This window comes from Ictidomys tridecemlineatus, chromosome 8, assembly GCF_052094955.1.
Source record: "Ictidomys tridecemlineatus isolate mIctTri1 chromosome 8, mIctTri1.hap1, whole genome shotgun sequence".
Classification (NCBI taxonomy): Eukaryota; Metazoa; Chordata; class Mammalia; order Rodentia; family Sciuridae; genus Ictidomys; species Ictidomys tridecemlineatus.
In genome coordinates, this window is record NC_135484.1 from 25,620,525 (window position 1) to 25,633,435 (window position 12,911).

The 12,911-nt window shown below is 39.7% G+C and overlaps 1 protein-coding gene across 1 annotated transcript; it reads right to left on the reverse strand.

Moving 5' to 3' along the window:
- Positions 1–760: 760 nt before the first annotated feature.
- Positions 761–12,703, reverse strand: Abracl (ABRA C-terminal like). The gene is made up of 3 exons (XM_005329812.5): positions 12,515–12,703; positions 7,549–7,615; positions 761–1,354 (listed from the first exon to the last, which is right to left on the reverse strand). The coding sequence occupies exons 2-3, from the start codon at positions 7,607–7,609 to the stop codon at positions 1,170–1,172; spliced, it is 246 nt and encodes an 81-aa protein (XP_005329869.1). The 5' UTR covers positions 7,610–7,615; positions 12,515–12,703; the 3' UTR covers positions 761–1,169.
- Positions 12,704–12,911: the final 208 nt, after the last annotated feature.

Genomic DNA, 12,911 nt, shown 5'->3' on the forward strand with positions numbered 1-12,911 from the left:
CAGGATTTCAATTTCCTTAAAAAAAATGCTTGGAGTTCATCTATCCTTTACCTTTCCATTTTTACCACATCCACAGGAGTCTTAGCAATGTTTTACCTGACTGCCCTTTAATCCCTACAGTCCACCTGTGCCAGAGCAGCTGCAATAAGCATCACTGTCTTCTTTGCTCCAGCTCCCCCTGACTGCTGAGGCTCCACCTTTTCCATTCAATCTGAATTGCCTCTAACATTCTGGTCAGCCTCATATCCTACCTTCCACTTGCTAACACTGGTCCCTCTGCCTTCTGCCATCACCCTCATTCATTCTACCTTTTTCCCTCTCAGTAATCAATGTCAACCATCCCCTGATACAAGTTCTGCCTCTTCTAGGATGCCTTCTCTGGACCTCATGGCTTTCACTGAGTTACCCTCTGATATTGCACCTCACTTTCAATTCTGGACTAACAGGCTACAACCTGCAATCATTAACAGCTCTGCCTCACTTAAGGTGGACCTAATTAATCCAACTAGAAAGTGAAGTTCTTAAGTTATGTTTTCTGGCATGTCCCTCAACTCATGGGCAAGTACATACTGGCATCAAAACAAATATTTTTATAGGCTCCACTGATAACACTAACCATTTCTATTTTTTGATCCTGTTGTCTTTAGAGAATTTTTTTTAAATTAAGATGATTTTTACTGCAATTACTGAATCTTCATGCAAACACTCAATTTTGAGAGCACATAATTACTTTAAATGACAAGATAAAGCAACAAGGCAATTTTAAGAGTTACATGTTTTTTATTACACAAACATAACATTTCTTGTGGGAGTGGATCTTCAGTTTGCTTCCTGCTTTGACAGAATGTTAAATATCTGTAGAAACTATCTAAGAGTGATTTATGAAACAAACATTCCACTACCCCCTTCAAGGAAAAAAAAAAAGTCTCATTGCCTATATTTCCCAGTAAGATTTCTGAGAAAAATAACAGGTTTTCTTTATTTTTACAGTGTGGTACAAACAATTTCTTTAAAGATATAAAAAAGGACAGACTTTTAAAATATGAGCCCCCATTTGTTTACAAAGTTCTATAAAAATACATTAAGTAAGCACATGTTGGTCCTTTGATTTAATATTCCAATTTACCAGAAACGAAAAAAATCAATTACACAAAGATATGCAAACTACATTAATCTTGCAGTAATATAATGTCAACATCATCATGAACACCTTGCAAGAGTAGCTCTCCTGGATATGTGACAACCTTCCTTCGTTTTGCAGCTTTGAGAGTTCCTACCAATGCTTCAAAGAGATTGGCACATTTGTCATCTTGGAAGAGGACCCCAAATTTCACACTTAACTTTCCATCAGCATCTAATTTGAGAAAATACAACGTTAGTAAATGCAAAATTTGTTTCTTGCCTCCATGCTTACTGAACTTTCAAAACCTTTAATAAACATCTAACACTGGGCTAACCAAGATTACAATGTAAAGCTTAGCCATAATTCAAGCAGCCTCTTCCTAGAGCCAAGTGATAGAATAAATACAATGTGTTTTGACTCTCCCAGCTTTAACATTATCTATACAAAGACTGAAAGAGAACCAAGAAATATTTATAAAAAGTGAATGTGCTATGGTACAAATACTGTAGATGAATTCCTTTGCAGTTCTAACCTTTCCTCTCCAATGACAATTCCTGAGTTCAGACTTAATTGCAAGTTGGTAAATGATAATCCTTTCCCCGTTTTTGCCCACCAACAAACACACCATCCACATTGGTGCGGAATTGAAAAAAAAGTAAAAGATTTTTTCATGTATTTTTAGTTGTAGATGGACACACTACCTTTATTTTACTTATTTATTTTTATGGGGTGCTGAGGATTGAACCCAGTGCCTCATACATGCTAGGCAAGCACTATACCACTGAGCTACAATCCCAGCCCAAAGTAAAAGAAATTTTATCAGAGGCAAATCTGCTTGATACTCTTCCACTTTAATTGCTCAATGGCTCCCTATCACCTTCCAAATAAAGTGAAACCCATGCCCTCATAGATAAGAATCTTCATCCTCCAGCTACACATCCATTTCTTGCCTGGTCTTCTGCCTCATCACAAGATATGCCTTTTGATCCAGTCATGATGAACGCTTGCCATTGTCCACAGTGACATTAAAGAAACTGATTTTGTAATTGTGCCATGTTGAGGCATCTGCCCAGCATCTCAGACCTCTTTCCCTAACTAAATTCTTTTCTTCAAGAATGGATTCAAATGTCACTTTCTCCAAGAAGGTCCTCCATGATTCTCTCAGAGAGTTGATATCTCCTCTTATAAAACTTACTGTATGTCTATCAAAGCACCACCATCAACTATAGTAAAAATAAGTAACACTTATTAAATACTTGCTATAGTCCTAGAACTATTCAATGCATTTTAGTCATTAAAATTCACTTAATCCTTATTTCATAGAAGAGAAGACATGATTGATTGCAAGAAGCACCATTATTTTATGTTCCAATTAAACCACCCACTTAACTACAGCACACATGTATTAGTTGCATCCTCATTTTAGAAATTTTTAAATGTAAAAATGTGTACTTAAATCACTGAGATACAGTATTAGTATACACATAAGGTAACCAAGAAACAGAAAAGTTTAGTCATGTGCCCAAGATCACAAGAAAGTATGTCAGAGAGTTGGGATTCATTCCCAGAGAATGTTGGGATTCATTCCCACTCCAGTGTCCATGCTCTTAACCACTTCCCAAAACATCCTTCCAGTCTGTCCTCCAACTACTCAAAGAAGTACAAAAGGACTATGACTGAATTTTGTTTATTTCTACATTTCCTGCACTTGAGCACAAAGGAAGCACTCAAGAAATAGTTGTTGGATAAAAGCATTTTAAACTCCAAATAGTCAGTCTCCACTTAGTCTTTTCTAGCTGGATGAAAAATGAGACTTTAAAGAATTTGACTTTAGGGGCTGGGGTTGGGGCTTAGTGGTAAAGTACTTGCCTGGCACGTGTGAGGCACTGGGTTCAATCCTCAGTACCACATAAAAACAAATAAATAAAATAAAGGTATTATGTCCATCTACAACTAAAAAAAAAACAAACAGAATTTGACTTTATTTTTTTTTTTTAAAGAGAGAGAGAGGGAGAGAGAGAGGAGAGAGAGAGAGAATTTTTAATATTTATTTTTTAGTTCTCGGCGGACACAACATCCTTGTTGGTATGTGGTGCTGAGGATCGAACCCAGGCCGCACGCACGCCAGGCGAGCGCGCTACTGCTTGAGCCATATCCCCAGCCCCAGAATTTGACTTTAAAAGAAACAGAACTTTGTTCATCCATTTCCAGCTAGAGTTAAAACATCATATGTTTATTAGTCAAAATTACTCCAGACACAACTTAAATAATTAACCATAAGATGTCAGAAGTTGACATATCTCCATATATGCTTTGCAACTCAGCAAGTCATTTTTTATCAAGAACAAGAAAGTCAATCCATACAATACTGCTACCCCCAAGAGACAGGACATCCTTGGGCTAGAAGAAACTAGATATGTGGGGAAGAATAAAAGCAGGGGTAGCACTGGTGAAAACAAGACTTAATAAATTTCCATCAAGTGGTAATGGTGAAGGGGTTGGAGGAAAGTGGAATTAGAAAGATTGTTCATTTGCCTGACCAGGGAAGTAAATAAATGACATTCTCCAATGTCTGCTTGGTGTTCTCCTCAAACATCAGATTCATTCCCATTCCAAAGTGAACTCATGCTTCTCCTCCTATACTGACCTGCCCAATACGTCAAAGTCCTATCTGAGATCCTAGGTTTAAGTAAGTGCCCCCAACTACTATATCAAGAATCAATTTCTACAGTCCCATGCTGAACTGAGTGTCAGCACTTCATATTTTAGCATACCATGTTTTTTTTTTCCTGATAATTGCTCCATAAGTGTTCCTCTAGTTTCATCAACTAAGTAGTAAGATCCTAGAGGAAGGGTGCACCTATGTCACTTGTCCCTGCGACATATGCAGATGCTCAATAACTATTAACTGACCATAAGATTAAACTTGCTTTCTTGTTAAATCCACACTTTTATATGCCTCCTTCATCTTTTCTTAGTACATGATGACTCAGATTTAATGTAGTAGTCAAGTGACTAGAGAAGACCAAAAAGAGAAATGGGTGCTAGGGGTATACCTCAGTGGTAGAGAACTTGCTTAGTATGTATAAGGACCCAGGTCTGATCCCCTAAAGAAAAAGAAAAAGAAAGAAAGGGAGAAACTCAAAGATACCCATGTCCTAACCTCTAACCTCTAGGACCTGTGTTACATGGCAAAGGGGGCTTTTCAGATGTGACAATGGAGGACCCTGAATTGGGGCAATTATATTGTATTATCTAGATCAGCCCAAGTAACTACAGGTCCTTAAAAATGGAAGACAGAGGCAGGAGAGGAGGTCAGTGTGATACAACATAAGAACTTCATCAGATAATGCTGGCTTCGAAGATAGAGAAAGAGGCCATGAACCAAGTAATATGGGCTGGGAAAAGGTAAGGACTTAGATTTTTCCCCTAGAACTTCCAGAAAGGAAGATAGCCTGCCAACCCCTAGATCTTAAGCCCAGTAAGACCCTCATCAGACTCCTGATCTACAGAAGATATGAAATATGTTAAGATGTTAAATGTATTATTTCATATCACTAAGTTTGTGGTCATCTGTTACACAAGAATAGAAAACTAATACAGAAGACAGTGGAGATAAATAGTTCAATGGAATTTTCAAAGTGTGTCCTATTATTTCAAAGGATTGGGATTCATAAGCAAATACAGCTTTGAAAATCAAGCTATAAATGATGAAATTCATTTGGAAAAATAAGAGACCCAGAATAGCCAAAGCAATCCTTAGCAAGAAAACTGAAGCAGGAGGCAACACAATACCAGACCTTAAATTATACTACAGAGCTATAGTAACAAAAACAGAATGGTACTGGGACCAAAACAGATACATAGACTAATGGTACAGAATTGAAGACACAGAGACAAACCCACATAAATATAGTTATCTCATACTAGACAAAAGTGATAAAAACATACATTGGAGAAAAGATAGCATCTTTAACAAATGGGGCTGAGAAAATTGGAAATCCATAAGTAGAAAAATGAAATTAAACCCCTATCTCTCACCCTGCACAAAAATCAACTCAAAGTAGATCAAGGACTTAGACTCTAGAACAGAGACCCTGTACTATAGAAGAAAAAGTAGGCTCAAATCTCTACCATGTCAGCTTAGGAAATGACTTCCTTGATAAGACTCCTAAAGCATAAGAAGTAAAATCAAGAATCAATAAATGGGATGGAATCAAACTAAAAAGTTTATTCACAGCAAAGGAAACAATAACATGAAGAGAGAGATTACAGAATTGGAGAAAATATTTACCACACGCACCTCAGATAGAGCATTAATTTCCAGGATACACAAAGAACTCAAAAAACCTAACACCAAAAAAATAAATAATCCAATCAATAAATGGGTAAAGGAACTGAACAGACACTTCACAGAAGAAGAAATACAATCAATCAGCAAATAATATGAAAAAATGTTCAACATCACTAGCAATTAAAGAAATACAAATCAAAACTACAATGAAATTCCATCTCACTTCAGTCAGAATGGCAATTATCAAGAATATAATCAACGATAAATGTTGGCAAGGATGTGAGGAAAAAGGTACACTCATACATTACTGGTGGAACTGCAAATTGGTATGACCACTCTGGAAAGCAGTATGAAGATTCTTCAGAAAACTTGGAATGGAACCACCATTTGACATGGTTACCCCACTCCTAGGTTTATACACAAAGGACTTAAAAATCAGCATTCTACAGTGATGCAGCCACATCAATATTTATAGCAACACAATTCACAATAGCTAAACTACGGAGCTAACCTCAGTGTCCTTCAACAGATGAATGGATAAAAAAAATCGTGGTATATACACACATCGGAATATTACTCAGCCATAAAGAAAAAAGGAATTATGGCATTTGCCAGTAAATGAAAGGAACTGGAGAATATCATAGTAAGTGAAATAGGCCAGTCCCAAGGAACCAAAGGCTGAATGTTTTCTCTGATATGTGGATGTTAATTCACAATGTGGGAGAGGGCTAGGAAAGAGAGGTACTTGGGAAGAGAGAGAGGAGTGAAGGGAGGAGAGAGAGTATGAGGGTCGGAATGATAGTAGAATGAATTGGACATTTATCACCCTATGTGCATATATGATTATAGAACCCATATAACTCTGCATCATGTACAACCAGAAGAATGAGAAGTTATATGCCATTTATGTATGATGTGTCAAAATGCATTATATTGTCATGTATAACTAATTTAGAATTAAAAAAACAGTCATGTATGTAAAAGGGATTAAGAATGCAAAAAAAAAATGCAAAAACAAACCTGAATGTTGATCTAATCAAATGTTAGGGGTAATGTATAAAGAAAATTAAATTCCTCTCTTCCTTAGTAGGAAGTAAGCAGATTATTCTTAACACCAAAACATCACGAAAGATAAGTATGCTGTTTAGAGACATGGAGGTAACTAACAAAGGATGTAAGTAGTTATTTGTGAAGGGCAGGAAATGTGGAGAAGCTGGGAGTGGAAGGAAGATTCCTATCAAGCTTTTCATCTTTATTATTTGACTCCTTAGAAACAATGTGCATGTTTAACTTTGTTTTTTACAAAACCATTTTTTAAGTAAAAAGAAATGTTATAGATTTTTAAAAATCAAGCTATAATGATAAAATAATTCTTGTAAGATACTTAAGTATGTTTTTCATTTATTTGATGTAATTTTAAAACTCTGAGTTCCATTATCCAAGGCATTACTATGTCTATTGTTCTTATTATTTTTAAAATGCTCCCCAAATTCTTATGTCTCTTCTCTGAAATGTGACAAATACCTAAAACTATAAGTATAATAGTAACTCTGATTACAACTTAGGAAAAAGACACTAATAGTACCAATTTTACATGTCACTATCTTTGTAGTAGCTGCCTGCCTAGTTGTTGAAGAAAAGGACAATTTAAAAGAGAATACCCTAAAAGATTTTGTTTAAAATTCTAGTTATATGCTCACATTTGTATAAAACTCAAGAATTTAGAGAAAATAAAAATGATTTTGTATAGTTGCAATTGAAGTCCTGAGTTATTTTGGAAGTTCATAAAATGGTGGCAGAATAAAGCAGAAAACATGGATTTTAATACTGTGGCAAATAAAAAATTTGAACTCAATTACCAGATTTTAATGCAACCAGATACAAGATGTTTAGTGATTTTCTTTCCATTCAAAGGGTAAAGAAACATCTCAAGTATTCTACCTCAGAAACTGGATACCCCAGTAGCCCTGTGTCTCAAGGTGTGCCTTCATGGCCAAGGGTAGTTACTACCTGAGACTGTGGACAGAATTGCCAGTCACTGTCTTAAAGCCCTGGGGTGGCCCCTTTCTAGGTCAGAATGCCAGTGCAGCCTGCTATGAAGTAAACTAGAAGAAATACCCGTGTTACTTACTTTTTGAACCCAAACGATGAATTTCCTCCACTAAGAGGTTAACTTCATGATCCACATTCATTGCAACCTGCAAGAAAAAAGAAGACTACCTTATGACAATTTCTATGTTCCATCAAGCACCTATAATCCAAAGGCCCTTTCTTTTTTGATGTGGCATTTGTCACCTATTATTTTCCATGTCCCTCTTCTTAAAAAGACTATGTGATATATAAGGGCATTAAAGTATGCCCACCTTCACTATCTGTGTACAGCTTTCCCTCTGGCTACCCCAAATCCTGTTGTCCACCACAAATCCTGTTGTCCACAGTCTACTGGGGGAAAGGCAGCCCTTCTTCTTGTACCTGCTATTACTCTAAGCAGGTGTCCTTCACAGTGCCCTGGGAGATCCAAATACTACAAAAAGTGAGTAACATAGGATCCTTGCTCAGGGCAGAGGGCCCTAGAACCAATAGCAGGGTGACAAGCACTCTAAGAGGTAAGTCCAAGGCATAAGGAAAGCTGGAAAAGGCTTCCAGGAGGTCATGGGGAAGGAATGGAGCAAGCAGACAAATGGGAAAGGGTGTTTTATGAATGGGGAAGAGCATGTGCAAAATCTTGGAGAAAAAGGAGAAACTGATATACTTCCTGCCTTTCAAGAGCCTGCCGTCTAGAGGGGAAGGCAGATTGATAAAAGTGGCAATTTTAATACCTTCAGGCCAGGGCAGTGATAATTTCTGGGTCATAGTACACCTGACAGCAGTGACGAGCTTGTGGTGAAGACTATTCACCTTCAGATGAGAAGGTGTTCAGGACCTAATGAGAGTGGGGATTTATCTTGGATTGCTAAATCCTCGATAGGCTGCTTCCACACACTTTCAACCTCTTTCATTCTTCCCCACTTGAACTCCAGGCTGAAACCACACTGGGTTTCTTTCCATTCCTCAAATGCTCCTTATTCTCGTCTCCAGCCTTCCCACATACTGTTTCTTCAGCCCAGTCTCATTATTTCTTTCTCAAGGCTAACTCTCCTGTGTTCACTTCCTGCTTGGAGGAAACGTCCTCCAGAAAGCCTTCCCTGAACCCCTGGAGGTAGAGAGCTCTCCAATTCTGTGTTCCCACAGGGCCCTGTGCCCTTTTTTATTTTACTCCATTGGAATTACTGGTTTCTCCATTTTCTCCACTAAATGATAAGCTCCTGTCTGCAGGAATTTGGCTGAAAAGCTCCCTGTTTATCACTTCTGACACCAAGAGTGGAGGTTCCATAAATACTGGTCTCATGGACTGAAAAAAACAAGCAAAGAGACTAGAGGGGATGGAACTATATCTGTAAGCGCATCAGAAAGTTCAGGCAACTGGGTGGAACAAGCATCAATTCAGTCTTTTTGAATCATACTTTTTTCAAACTGAATAAGGGACAAAAAAAAAGGGGACTGTGTATATGGTTTCCTTTAAGGTGACAATAATTTGGAAGAAACAACTTTATCCAGATGGAAAATAACTAATTCCTGGTAGCTTTTAGAGACAAGAGTGACATCTATGTCTATAGACCACCTGTTTAAATGATATTGATTGTAACACCAGATTTTCTATCAGCTAATAATTAAAAGCAGCACTGCCATCTGCTATGTTATTTATCTGAATATTATAATTTAAGGACCTTGTATTGCAATAAAATGCAAAATCTTCAATTAAATGCATCTATATAAAACTTATTATCAAAAATTATCCAAATACTGGGACTTTGCATTTGGGGGAAATCATATCTTTAACATTGTATGTAACTCAAGACATAGTTTAAAAGAGATACTAAAAACATGAAATGTATCCAGAGATTATGGCCAGAATGCTGAAGGCTTGAACAGGATGCCATGAGAAAAACAGCAGGGAAAAAACTTGTTAACATCAGAGTGGTGGGCAGCTTTTGTTTTTGCCTGCCCAGTACCCATTCCCCATTCTCAGAGTGAACAATCTCATTTTTGTCTGCTTGGAGCACTTCCTTCCTTATTCCAAACCCATGGATCTTGGACAGAGCCTCACCTGAGTCTCCAAGAGTGGTTCAAGACCAAAAAGGTTGGTTTGAGGCATTAGGTTGGTGTTCCTATCCACATCAATGAAGTTAAACCCTAACATTTTGCTAGAACTAGCAAAACACCACTCTCTTTCCATCTTGGATTCTAAGATGTTAGTTTATAGCCCTGATGTTGGAAGACTCCATGTTGGAAGTACCTAACAAGGACAGAGCTGACACAAAGAAAATCCAGACATGTTACAATGACTAAGCCCTTATGTAAATCTGGACTCTCCAGTTACATGAACCAATGCTGTCTTTCCTACTTTTTCTTGTGCTGGTTTCACTGAGTTTCTATCACTTACACTTTAAATAGTCTTGACCCATAAAATTAGTTAGAGATCTACTGTTTTTGGTTTTTTTTTTTTTTAACTAAAGTTCTTTTTATTTTTTTCTTTGTGATACTGGGAATTGAACCCAGGGCTGCTTTACCATGGAGTTAAATCCCCAGCCTCTTTTATTTTTTATTTTGAGACAGGGTTTCACAAAGTTGCCCAGATTGACCTCCAACTTACAATCTTCCTACCTTAGTCTCCTGATTTGTTGGGATTACAGGCATGTGTCACCTCACCCAGCTAAAGCTCATTTTATACTCTTAAATGATTAGTCTTGTTTCATATTTCTCTATTGGATAGGATGGATAGATGTATTAGAAAAGCAGATTTGGGGGCCATATTTTTAAAAAAATTCTAAGGCTGGGATAGCTCAGTAGTAGAGTGCTTGCCTAGCATATGCTAGGCTCTGGGTTCCATCCCCAGCACCATCAAAGAACAAAAACTCTCTAACAACCAAACTGCCCAATAATACAGTTTGTATTCTGTTCCTGGAGGTATTAATGAAGAAGTAGCAAGGCTCTATGAGGAATGATGAAAAAATTAGCCTGCACTGGACAGAAAAATAATGAAATGTTCAAGATTAAGAATTTCTTCAATTCTCCTATTATCAGATTCCCAGGCCCTGAAAATTTATCTCTTCAACACCACTCCCCATTCCTTCCACCTATCATCAGCAACACATTTCAGATTTAGATCTCAATTAATAATGAGAATCAACGAGAAAATCCCTCTATTATGTTCAACATGCATACCTGCATTATATTAAGCAGATACATGTCCATCCAATTCTGAGAAAGCAACCAGCGTTTCTTTATAATCATTTATACATTCAGGTCTTTACCTATTTTAATTCACACAGTTCAAAGAACCTTGCAAAGTACTTATTATTCATTCCATTTTTATGGATATTGAAACAGGCTCTGAGGGATTAACGCCCCACAATTAAATACTGTTTCTAACATATCATTCTGGTTCTTCTTCTTCCTCCTCCTCCTCGTCTTCTTTTTCTTTTCTATTGTACAAATGCACTAAATATAATAGCGTATTTGTATGAAATATTTCATGCTGAGTACTTGCTAAGGCAGATCAACTTACAAAGCAAAAAGGCTTCCTGCCCAGACCCCTATAAATAGGAAAATAATAGGTTTTGAAATTAACTGCTAGCATACATAATTTGGCATGTTTTATTCATTTCTTTTATTATTGGGAAGGGGGTAGGCATAAAGAAGAAAACTGCTCATTGTGACACAATCTTTGGATGGCCCATGACATTTTATTAGCAGGACAGAAGCCTGAGACTGAAGTGAGCAAGAAGATCAAGAACAATGAGAGGCCAGAAGCAGAACAAACCTAGGGGGGAAGAAAGAGGTTGTCAATGAGGCTGAACCAGAAGAAAGAAAGAAGCTCAAGGGAAGGCGAAGGCAGATGCTAGTCGCGCCTTCTGTCAGAGAATCTAATTAGGCTTTGTGCGTGGGAATCACAAAGAAAACGGAATGAAGGAGGACTGTGGCATATGCTGGGACGCCCCATCAATACACGCTGAAGAATGTATTTAAGGTCCCTCTAATATTTGTGTGTGTTAAAGTTTGGAGGCAATGCGTGAAGATTTTCTAATAACTACGGAAATAAAACCTACTGGAGTGGGGACTCCAGGAAATCAGGAGCGAACTTCTCTCACACACACACACACACACACACACACACACACACACACACACAAACACGCAGGGAGCTTTTCCAGCCCTCCCCAGCAATCACCTAACAGCTGGTGCGGGTCAAAGGATGACTGGGTTCCTTCCTCTCGCAGGCGCGCGCAAGCTCCATATTTGGTCATCGCTTCTCTAAGTTTGGGATCCTGCCAAGTAAGGGTCCCAAGCCCTAAGCCCTGCAGGCCATCACACGGTCACCACTGGCACCGGTGCAGGACTGGGGAGTGCTGAGCTTCTGCCCTCCATCTCCGAGCAGCCCTAGGCGTCCCAGGAAGAGCTGCGTCCCGGAAGCCTTTGTCTCGGCAGCTCACCGGCCAGCGCTGCCCGCCCACGTTCACCCCAGGGCCGGGTCTGCCGAAAAGGGACACAGCCCAGGGTTCCACCAGTCCCCTCTTCCCTACCCCCGACCTAAGCGCAGGGCCTCAGCCACCTCCCCGGACTGCGGAGGACATTGCCCCGAGGTCACCAAATTTCTAGGAACAGTGTCTCCCAGCCCCCTAATCCTTCTCCACCCAGTTCTGCAGAATTGGCACCCGAGCCACCGTTAAGTGCAAAACCCAAGCGTTACACCACGGTAAAAAAAAAAAAAAAAAATCGTTTCCTCGTTTCTCGCTTCACCGTCAGCCCCTAGCCGGCAAAACGTCACGTGAGCGGAGTGCGGAAGTCTGCGGGAGAAGCGGGGCGTGGGAGGCGCGCGCCCACCCGGTCCACTCCTTCACGGTTTCAGCCCCCGCCGCTCATCGCCTCCGCGCACCCCTGAGCACCTCGCGGTCCCGGCTGTCCACCCGCAGCCCGCGATGCCTCCAGCAGATTGACCTCCGCCGGACACTCCAGTCCATCCTCGCTACCTTGCCACATCTTCCCGGGGGACTCACCTATAGCTTCGTTTTATTTATCAATGAAGAATTGGTGTCGAGTTGGTCTAGACCCGGTTATCTTCTTCGGTGTGTTGGGGAGGAAGAGTCTGAAGAAGGAAGTGGCCGCTAGGCAATAGAAAGGTTCCTGGGGAGGAGGAGGAGGAAGGGGAGGAGGAGCCGGGTGGGGAAAAAGTAAAGAGTTTCTGCGCTCAGGAAAGGGGCCGCCCATTCACCCAGGGACAAGCCTATGAGGAGGAAACTTGGGGGAGGAGACGCCAGAGAAGGGGGCAGTCTCTGGACAGGTGGCTGGGCACGCGGGGCTCCTAGGAGTACCAACCAGAGCTTCGATTACCTCCACCTTTCCCTCGTGCTGCCCAGAGTCCTGAACCGCATCACATTGCATCTGATCCTACCA